The sequence below is a fragment of the Corvus brachyrhynchos genome, unplaced genomic scaffold (assembly GCF_000691975.1).
Source record: "Corvus brachyrhynchos isolate BGI_N302 unplaced genomic scaffold, ASM69197v1 scaffold856, whole genome shotgun sequence".
NCBI lineage: Eukaryota > Metazoa > Chordata > Aves > Passeriformes > Corvidae > Corvus > Corvus brachyrhynchos.
In genome coordinates, this window is record NW_008238673.1 from 317,058 (window position 1) to 327,963 (window position 10,906).

At 43.1% G+C, this 10,906-nt stretch overlaps 1 protein-coding gene across 1 annotated transcript; it reads right to left on the reverse strand.

Moving 5' to 3' along the window:
- Positions 1–6,497: 6,497 nt before the first annotated feature.
- Positions 6,498–10,596, reverse strand: COMMD9 (COMM domain containing 9; the record flags this gene model as incomplete). The annotated part of the gene is made up of 3 exons (XM_008636696.2): positions 6,498–7,457; positions 8,263–8,366; positions 10,562–10,596. Coding segments are annotated over 3 exons (280 nt in total), but the record flags the coding sequence as incomplete, so codon positions are not given.
- Between the last annotated feature and the right edge of the window lie 310 nt (positions 10,597–10,906).

Below are 10,906 nucleotides of genomic sequence, written 5' to 3' on the forward strand. Positions count from 1 at the left end.
ACAACAATCACTTCTCATGGGGGAAATTGTACCGAGGTCCCTTCTGACACGGCAGATTAGATGGGCTCAGAGGGAGGGTTATCAGAAGTATATCAGAAGTATCTGAAGTTCCAAAGTAAGTATTCCACACCTCTGAAAATTGGACCATTTCTCTGCGAGCTGTCAGTGGTGACACGATCCACCCATTAAACTGCATAGATCAGCCTCATTTATCTAGGAAAAGATAAGACTGCTGCTGTGTCAGGCAATTGGAAATCTGATCCTGAAATAACTACAGTATTTTGGTGATGCATGAACACCAGGAGACAGGCTCCTTGGTGTTACTGATGGGAATACTGGTGGCAGCCAGTCTCCTGTATGGGGCTGTGAAGACGGGGTCTCTGCCTCAGAGAATGTGCAGTCTGGAGAGGTGCTGTACAAGCCAGAAGATGGAATGAAGGTTCGCCTTGACTAGATTTCTTGCTTAGCTGTTTTATTTTACTGTTTTGAAAGCATTGGAAAGGGGTTTTTTACGTTTTACTTGCCTAAGGACAAGGCGAAAATGTGGCCAGCTTTCGTTTTATTTAAAGGGTCTTTGCTTTATTGAGAAGTATGTTACCACACCCACAAGGGAGCTTTGAATGTGTCTATTTCAGTGCCTTTGTATGAGGCAGAACTTCCAAGACAGCACCAAAGGGAAAAATGAGGTCACTATAAAGCAATGGCTAGCAATTGTAAATAGGATTGCGTACAGGGCTTATGTGGTAGATAGTGATGTTTGAAGTTTACCATCTGTGCCCAAGAAAAGGAAAACATCCTGAGACACAGATGGCCAAGTACACTCATGCTGTTCTTTTCAGAGAGGAAAAAAAGTAGTTTCTAAATGCAGTTCTCTTAACTTTCAGTTATGCAGTGCACTAAAGACATGCCTTTGTGTTTCTTTGATTTCACTCTGATCTTCTGATTACTTATTTGTCATCAGACACAAAAGTATATCAGTTGTCTGTTGAGATCCAGTTCAAACTTTCTGGATTTTTACCTTTCTGGCTTAATAGTGCATGGAATAATACTGGCTGACACTAGCGGATTGAAAAAAAAAAAAAATTGTTCTAAAGTAGAGGTCATGTCTCTGTGTAGGCATAAAATAAGATAAATGCAGAATCGGGCTTGGGAATGAGGCCCCAATGCCTAAATGCCACCAAGCACTGAGGAACCAGAATACTTCAGACAGTAGGTATCTTACTGATTCTGGTCATAAATCTTCAGTGAGTTTTCGGTGGGTTGAGGCCTGCCACTGTGTGGCGTAGAGATGCAGGTTAGGGAGCCTTGCTGACCTGTACAGTGATTTGTTTGGAAGCGAAGATTCCATTTGCCTCAAGACTTACTGATACAGGTTGTGTGTTTGACACCCTGGACCTACAGTCAGTGACAGAGTTGTAAAGAAATCAGCATTTCCAGTTATCCCTATCAGTGCAAAGGTATTGATACACTGCAGTCGTCTCATCCAGGTTTCTTATCACTTCTTTTCAGCACAGTGCAGAATGTCAAAGCAAATTTGATTTTTTTCTTTTTGCAAGAAACTAAAAGGGCCCACTGCAAGGTCCAGATTTCGGTGTAGAGTTCCTCCTGCATCTTATTTGCAAAGCTGAGTTATAGCCCTCTAAATTACAAACAAAAGCACTGGCCAACTCTAGCTAACAGCTCTGATGGATGCTATTATATTTCTGCTGCTAGTTGGCACTCAACCCTCACTATCTCATCAGCATAAAGGGATGCTGTCAACTTGACAAATTGTGTCTTCCTTAGAGGAGGGGAAAAAAGCCGTACCTACTATTGTTCCAAAGCAGCCTTTACAAGAACAGTGACTAGAAGAGAGTGAGGATGAAAGCAGGGTGCTATTTCACTGCCTCTGTTCTGTGTGTTTACTCTGCATATTTGACAGCCCTGTGTGGTGTGTCAGTGTTGCTAGTGTGCATTAGCACTTCCCCTCCCAGAGTGGCAGGATGATGCCTCCTGGGCGGAGGGGGTGCAGGAAGGTCATCGAGGGGAGGGAATGCTTTCATCCCAGGCCTTGTATTAACAGCAGCAGCAAAAGTGAGTGGAAATGCAACAAGAGAATTTGTATATACATTGCACAGGATGCCATTGTGCTTCGAGCACTGTTTTAAATTGGTTTCTGACATGCTTGGGAAAGAAGGAACTCTCGCCCCCCCCAACCCCCCATCTTACTTCCTTCTCCAGATGTGATTTTTACAGTGTCCTGCTCACCACTATTTAAAGATAAATCTGTGCAAAACTTGCACTGTCTGCGAGAGGCCAGTTTGGAAACGTTCAAAGTTGTCAGCATCCCTTTAAATACAACATTTTTCTTTCCCTTGCGAGTGCCAAAGCTCTCCCTGGAGGACTAAGCATCTAACCTGGCACAAAGAAGGGAGAGTTCCTTCTTCTTTGTGTTTAAAATGACTGGCACAGTGCAGAGAACCGTCTGCTACTTCCATCTCTGCCAGCTTCCCCTAAAATGTGCTCAGCTGCCTCAACCCGCAGCTATGGGAGCAGTTGGGAGACCTTTTGCTGAGCAGTGAATAATATCCCCCTTCTGGTTTGGTGCTCTTTGGACTCCGGCAGTCATTGATTTGCTTCCAGATTATAAGGAAGACAGCCCAGACTGCTCTGTCCTGCCGAGAAACTGAGGAGGGAAGAGAAACGGGAGACCGAGCTCGCCATCTCCTGGGGAAAAGGAATTTACGCTTTCAGGAATGTTTCTTTTGTGTGGCATCCTTTCGGTCTCAGTCTCCTTCATTCGCAAGTCCCCAGCGTGTCGCCGAGAGATGGTCAGGTGCTTTTCCGAGCCCAGCCGGGCCGGACTGGTCAAGGTCTAGCAGGGCAGGGCCGAGCCCAGCCGGGCCAGGCGGTCCCAGCTTATCAGGCTGGAAATACTCACCTGTGGTTATGTCCAATTCTCTCAAAGACAGTGACATTTAGGCTTGAGTGTGCTAGCGAACTAGGAGGACTGTAAATCTCGGCTCATCTTCTTGTTCTCTATTGAGGTCTGGGCCGGTTATTCGGGAAAGGTTCTTCCCCCAGGGTGGCTGGGCACTGGAACAGGCTCCCCAGGGAAGTGGTCACAGCACCAGCCTGGCAGAGTTGAAGGGGTGTTTGGACAACCCTGTCAGGCACACGGTGGGATTGTTGGAGCTGTCCTGTGCAGGGTCAGAAGTTGGACTCCATGACCCTTGTGGGTCCCTTCCAACTTGGGATATTCCATGATTCTTTCTTTCTTAAAGGCCAATGTTGCAGAAAGCTTAGGAAGCTTGTGAGCTTGCAGTGCCAGCTCTGACCCTGCCATGGTCCCTCTTCTTGTTGTGACAGTAAAATACACCAGTGAATTATGTCACAGGGTGGGTGCACTGTGTTGCTATTTTTGTTATATATTTCATAGGCACTTCAGCAGCAGCAATGTCAGTGGCAAGACTCATAGGCACTAATAACTCCAGAAAAGAGGTTTCTAAAGCATTGAGCAGCAACAGTCAGGTTCTTATGTGCTTAAAAGGGCAAGGACTGTTTGGCCACTGATCCTTACAGTGAGGCTTCAAAAGGATACTTACAATTTTTTGAGTGTAACTGAAAAGTTCTGGGGAGGTGGGATTCCTCAACTTCAAGTGCTGCCACTCTACAGCTTACTGAGATGAATCTTTTAAGGGTGTATAAAAAAGAGTGGTGAATGTATTAAACTGCTACTTTTGTAGGGGTTATGATGACTCAGAATAACGGCAGTTACAAAGCAGCTGAGGAAATTACACCACTAGGTATGTTGCTCCTGGTACCAAAAACCGAGATTAAGCTGTTGTGATTTTTAAGAGAGGTGTTAATTTAACAAGAGACCTATCCCAGATTGGTCTCTTGATCCCAAAATGCCTTTTCCAATCCTGATCTGGGCAGGATCTATAACACCTATACTGTTAAATAAACTTTATTATATCCAGTGAAAATTAGATACCAAAAAAATAGAAACTAACATTTTAAACTTAGGTCAAAACAATTCTAAACCAGATTACTAGTAACAAAATAACTTGTTTGAAGTGAAATAGTAAGACCTCAGTTAAAGCAAAAATTTTGTACAGATGGTAGCTTTGGAAGAGCTTGAATATATAAATTTCACGTATTAAACTCTAAATTTGGAGTAATTATTATACCTTTACCAAGCCATCATGAGTTTTATAAAGTCTTCTACTGCTTTAAACCAGTGTTTGAAGATCAGTAACTGAAGTAGAAGCTAGGAATCTTAGAGGCATTTTCTTTCTAAGCTTTTTTTGCTCTCAATCACATCTACGCCATTTTTAGTCTGAACACCCTAAAGTGCACATGTTCTTGCAGTAAAAGGAAGCATTGTTTGTATTGTTTTGAATAATACAAAGAAGGCTTTAACATTTTTAATGCTTTTTCAACACTTTGACAGAGATTCAACACGTATGATTATGAAATTACAATTTGAATTTAACTTGCATACTTGAGTTTTACAAATAAATTTATCACTGTTTTGCTTACAGTAACTGAATTAGCACCATTATCAAGTGTACATGTAGAAAATGAATTTTCTATTTCTCAAACACTGGAATGAGGATGGAGCTTTTAAGCTCCACTTCACTATGAAGGCATGTGGTTTCCTGGCAGGCGTTCATCCAGGTGAAGCACATACTATGACAGTTCATTCTTTAGTAATGTCCTTGGACAATCCTCCAGAAACACTTGTGGTGATGACCCCGTTCAAAGGAGATGCAAACTGTTAAGTGAAGAATGGCCATGGCAATTCTGAAAGGCACAGAACACAGAGCTTACAAGGCTTAGCCATCAAAAGTGGGATATTACTGCTTCCTAAGTAGGAGGGAAAAATGGAAAGGTAAGAAAGAAGCAAAAGAGGACAGTGTTGGCACAGTAACAAACTGGTAACAGGGATGAATACATCATCTCTTAGGCTAGCCCTACCAAACAGCAGCAATATGTGGAGAGAGGATGAAAATCTAACATTTTAAGAGAGCAATAATTTCATGAAAAAGATCACATATGATTGCCTGCAATAGCAGGCAATTTACTCTTTCCGTGTAGCAGTCTCCACAAAAAGGACTTCAATGTGAAGTTCTCCTGCTGTCTGGATAATGACAGTCCTACTCAGCCTCCCTTGTTTTATATACCTTTTTCTGAGCAGTCTCAGCTCTTATGGCTAAGGAGATTAGAGCCAGCAATAAACTACCTAACAATTTAGGCAAAGATTTGAAGGCAAGCTCTCACAGCATCCTAAATGGTGGCTAGAAAATACCAGTGTCTTCTTGCAGAATGACTTGAAATCTACCCCTTGAAGTCACCAGATGTTTGGCATGTGCCATCTGATCCAGTGGGCACACTCCTTTTCATTATGACTCCACAAGCAACTTTTAGCTACCTGCAGAAAGCTCCACTCTGCCACTGGAAAAGCCTTTTCATTTTCAAGTCTTTCTTTTCTTTACAACTAGTCTAGTTGTGTAATTGTTTTACATGCCAACAAACATCAGTTCTTCCTTGCATTAGACCCTACATTTTGACTGTAACTTCAGTATTTACCTCAAGGATTTCCACTGTGTTTTGACTTCCTCAGCTCCTCTAACACTGCAGTACTTCATCCTGCATTATTTGCCTCCTCTGTGATTCTCACCTTCTAAAACAGTACTATATAAACTATACGAGGTTTTTTTTTTAAGGCTAGGCTGCAAAGGCAACAAAACTTCCTTGAACTGAAGTAGTCTGTTAGAGATGTTTTTCACAGCTTGACTCTTACAGAACATACTCTTAAATATCCATCTTCTCTATTCAGACGTCCCTATTATACATGAAATGTACCAGTTTGCCTTGATACCATATTAAGCATTATAATCTTTGCTCAAAGTAGACCTTGACAAGGGACTTGTCACACAGTTGATCTGGATGCACAAGCTGCATTTCACCAGTATCTTTTAAAGGCACAGCCTTCACTTATACTCTAGCCTGCACTTTGGGGGATGTATAAAATTAATTAACAAAGTTCTTGTAGTTTATGCACCCTTCTGGAATGATTTTGTGTTTCCACACACAACAAAAAATGTTTTATGTCTTGAAGGAGAGCCCAGTGTTGTAGGAAAGATTGGATTTTTCCATAAATACTTTTGGATACAGACCTCTATAGAAGCTCACCAGAAAGAAGAATCTGAATTTTGTTGATTTTCTGCATTTAACTCCTCCACATTCTCAATGCACATATTTTTATAAACTTCTAGGTCAGGGTCATCACCTCTAATATTGTGCAGAGGTGGTGCCCATGGAAAAAGGTGTCCTGAAATTGTATTATAATGAAGAGAAGGAAGTTTAAATCATGAATCAATTTGAACAGGAAACAAAAGATCCTTCTTTAGCAACAAACATGAACATCCATTAAACTAGCCTAGAAACTTGGGACCATCACAAAGAGACTGAGGTAACCCAGGAAAACATCTCCTCCACACTGAAAAGGATTCACAAAATCAATTAGCAGTTCATTCTTTAATTAAATGAAGATTTACACAACCAACAGAACACTTTGGAGAAGTATAGGCATGTATTGCCACAGAGGGGTTTCCTACAGCACAGACAACAGCCTTCAATTCTTTATTCTCCCAGTATGGTTTTTGTGCAGCAAAGGCAAAGCCCAGAGTCCAATAAACCCCAAACATGAATTACCTGAACTCCTTTTTCCCTTTTCAAACAGAAGGAGGAAATGAGTTCCTGCTAAAGATGTTCAGAACAGTCATTTTGCAAACGGTGCTATGAAGCTGATCAGAAGGGAACGCGTGGCAGCGTCATTGCTCTACCAAGCAATAACAACCATCTACAGCACGGCTGTGCTTCACTGAGAGGGAGAGTGCTACATGCAGCAGGCACCTCAGTCCATGCACGTTTCAGAGAAGCACCCTCCTTTTCTCATGTCAGAAGGCAGCCCATTACCCAGCTTGAGCCTTTTAGATTCTCATTTCAGGACACAGATAGAACTTGCTTCACTGGCTGCAGCTATTTGCTGTTTCCAGTTATGACCCTTGTGATTAAGCCATAAATCCTCTTCTGAAATGATGAATAACTTTTGTTCAACAACACCATAGGAAAGCACTTTTTGGCATCCAACCAAATGAATATTTGAGTGTTAGCTTTTCAAGAGCTATCTCATTCATCCAAAAAAGAAACCTCTTTAGTTTTGTTTTGCTGAAATAGATAACATGCTACACCAGGCTGCAACTTCAGACAGCTGTAGGAAGAGAATACTTCCCGTCCTTGCTGCTGGAATCCATGCCCTTGAGCATTCATTTGTTTGCAATGGCAGAAAGTTGGTCCCGAATCCTTCCCAGACCTTCTAACATAGTGTCCAGGGTTTCTTTGCTCAGTTCCACATTCAGTGAAGAAACAACAGGATTATTTCCACATAAGGCAGCATCTTCCTGAATCTTAAAATAGGAATGCAGATGGTAGTTGTAAAAAAAGTCATTCACGTGTTTTTCCAGGGCCACTACAAAAGTCAGTGTTTAATACATAGATTAAACAAAATGGTTTGAATTTGGAATCCAGCTCCATCCTGAAGAACCACAGCACATTTCCTAAGCTGTGTGCTCCACTAGTGAAATGCACTCCCATTGACAGAGTGCAAGTGAGCATCCACTGCCATGAGTATTGGGAAATTTTGAAGATACTCCTGGCAGGAAGCCACATCTGTATCAAAAGCATCTCAGCAGATACCACACAGGATACTTAACCCCACCCCAAACACAGAAATTAGATTTTAACTCCTCCTCTGAATCCCACCCATCTGATTTTTATTGGTTGGGGGGGATCCACAACAGAAGCAGTAAGTTAGGTATACTCCCCAAATGATAGATGTGCCAGTGAAGGAAGTTATTAGTACTCTAAAGTCATTTCCCAACTAATGAAGCCAGCTAAACATGCTGATGGAGTGCTTAGACTTAAAGGATGATGGCTTCAGGATTTATCTTCTTTTCTTCTGTAGAAAGCAATGGTAACTAGGAACAAACATGGTGACTTCTCACCTCCTCATGCACAGAAAACTTCTGCGCAAGAGAGCTTTCATCAGAGACATCATTCCCAGGCTCTGTGGCATTTCAGGTATCATCTCTGAAAAAGTCTAACTGCCCACCAGGCAAGAGGCAAGCTCCACATGCCTGTCCGAGCTGGTTTGCCCTGGCAAGTCAGGTGCTGGACTTCATTATTTCAGTCCTTCCCAGCCACTGCCATTACCTTTAACTGCAGCAGGCAGGTAGGGACTGCCATTCTTACGATGCTGTCTGAAGACGTCTTGATGTCCACCCTCCAGTCCATGTCCACGAGCCGAGGCAGGGAGACTGGGGGATCAAAAAATGGCTCTGTTAGGTCCAGCAGCACAGGATGATACCAGACCCTGGAACCTGTGCCTACCACCATGCACATGCCTCTCCACTTCTGGCCCTGGGAAGCGTACAAATTTAGTGCTACTACGTGGTTTCACATCATTTTGCTCTGGAATAAGCCAGTCTCTGAAGGCCTCCTCATGACACTGGAAGGGTAAAAAGGGGTTCTCCCATCATTACATGCAATGATAGTTCAGTGGAAGAAGCAGAGGTGAATTCCCAAAGCAGCTGGGAGCAGAGAGCAGTCATGTCTTCTCCACACCTTCATCCCCTGCCTTGCTCAACTAGTGTTTCATCATGTGTTGCTTTTGCACCTGCATGCGTATTGCTCTGCTCTGAAACTGGTAAGAAAGCACACAGGAAAGCTCCTAAAATCCAGCAATATAAAACATGTTATTTCACATTCCCCAGCCTAGGAACCAAAGCATCCTGTAGTACAGCAAACATACTGGCAAACTGCAATCTTCACATTCCTTAAAAATACTTCAAGTATCATCCTAATTATATGCAACCTAACAGAAACCATTTAACAGTCTGGTGCAATACTGACATCAATAGCCCAGAGCTGGAGACCTCTTGAGCCCTCCCAAGGAAAAAAGGACAGGTCTAACTTGGCTGCTTAGGGAAGAACTGTCTCAGCAGGCAGTTGCAGACTGTCTGGATTCTGCCTATCCTAAGATGCTTAGTGTCCTCCCCAGGGGTTGATTGCCAGCCTTCCTACTGACTACAGACACTCAAGTTGCTTCCTCTCTGTGCTTTATTGCCGAACTGATTTTTTTTCTGTCTGGGGAAAGGCGCTCTCTCCCTGCTCCTGATGCTTCCTTGAGCAGAGCTCCAGGGGGCAGTGCACAACTGGCTGCCTTGCTCCTGCTTTTGGAACAAATTCCAGTTCACAGTCAGTTAGGGCCGGCTCTTGGCAGCATTTGCATGAACACAAAATGCATCTGTTTAGCCTGGTATGTTAATTTGCAAAGACTGATTGCTGGTGGCTTCGGGGGGGCAGGAGAACCATCACATTCACTTTTTTTATGTTAACACAGATCGATCTGTTGGAATGTCTGCCTTGGAGCAGTGCCCTGGTCCCTATGTAATGCATGTCAGATACTTCATGAATACAATACTAAGAGAATCCATTATTTCCTAGGAGACAGTCTCATTCCAACAGGGTTAAATATTCATCTAACACATACAAAGACATAAGGGTCTGAGCAGAGGTCCTGGGTGGTGCTCCAAGAGCCACACAGCCAGCCTTGCTTCAGGGCTGTGAAGACGTAGCTAGTGTGTTCTGCTGCTCTAACACATGACAGCACTAAGGACACAGGAAAAAGCATTCTGTGCTTTGGTAACACTAGAACACTGTTTAGCGTAAGCAAAGCATTAGCATTTGGCAATAGTTTCTTTCCTGTCCCTATTCATATTCCATTAAAACTTTGAGGGACAGTGTATTTCCAGGTCTTGCCATACTGTTTAGCTGTTGGACACTACCTCCTCTGCTGGCAAAGCAAAGGGTAAAGAGGATCCATGCAGACGTCGGGGTACTCTATGTCAGCTCTCAGTGGCAAGCCTTTAAATGCTACAGTTGAAAATTGCCTGGGGAGAAAACCAAGTGTTGTAGCTGCAGGAACACCTAACTAGCCTAGTTAAAGTTGGCACTCCTTAATTACGTCAGTATTTAGAAAGGCAAGGAAAAAGCAAGTTACAAATATATGCAGTGTGCTTGCTGATGCATGGAAATGAAAGAATGCACAGGACTGACATAATATGCAGGGATGAGGTATTCCACAATATATACACGTCCTTTACAGTGCAGTTATTGCATATGAACATCCCTTAAAGACCTGAATGGGGAAGTCAGAGTGCTTAAGTTTCAAAAGTTTTGCAAGTAATTGCTATACACTGCACTCTGCAAGGCAGCCACAGACTGAGCTTTGAATAGGATTCCTTGAGAGCTAGAAACAATTTAGCACAGGAGCATGGATCTGAATACAAGTGTGTTGGCTTCTGCTAAGCTCTGCCATGCCACAATCATACAGCTCCATCTAAGCCTAGCAGGAATAACCCTGTGCCATGCTGGGATGCACTGCTCTAAACTCCAAGCTCAAATGATTTCAGGAAACATCAACTGCATCAAGATGGGAACTACTACTTACTCTGACTTGCTTGTGCTTCATTCCTCCAAGCAGAGCTGTGGAAAAGTGGAGAAAAACAGCATCAACAATGCTTTGAGGAAAAAAAAAAAAAAAAGAGCCAAGCATTTAGCATGGCTTATCCCTGACTGAAGGGTCACCAGCAGTAAGCAGGGGACAGAGACTGCCTATGCTACTGAGTGCCATGGAAAGGCTGGGACTGGTGGGTAATGGCAGGCAAACTGCTGACCAACTATGGGTTCTTCTGGAAGGGCAGCTCATTTAAAACCTGGACCTTTCTGCCTGGTTTTATCAAAGCAATAGGCTCCCAACCACTGAGATGTACAAGCAGAACTGCCCTCTGCCACT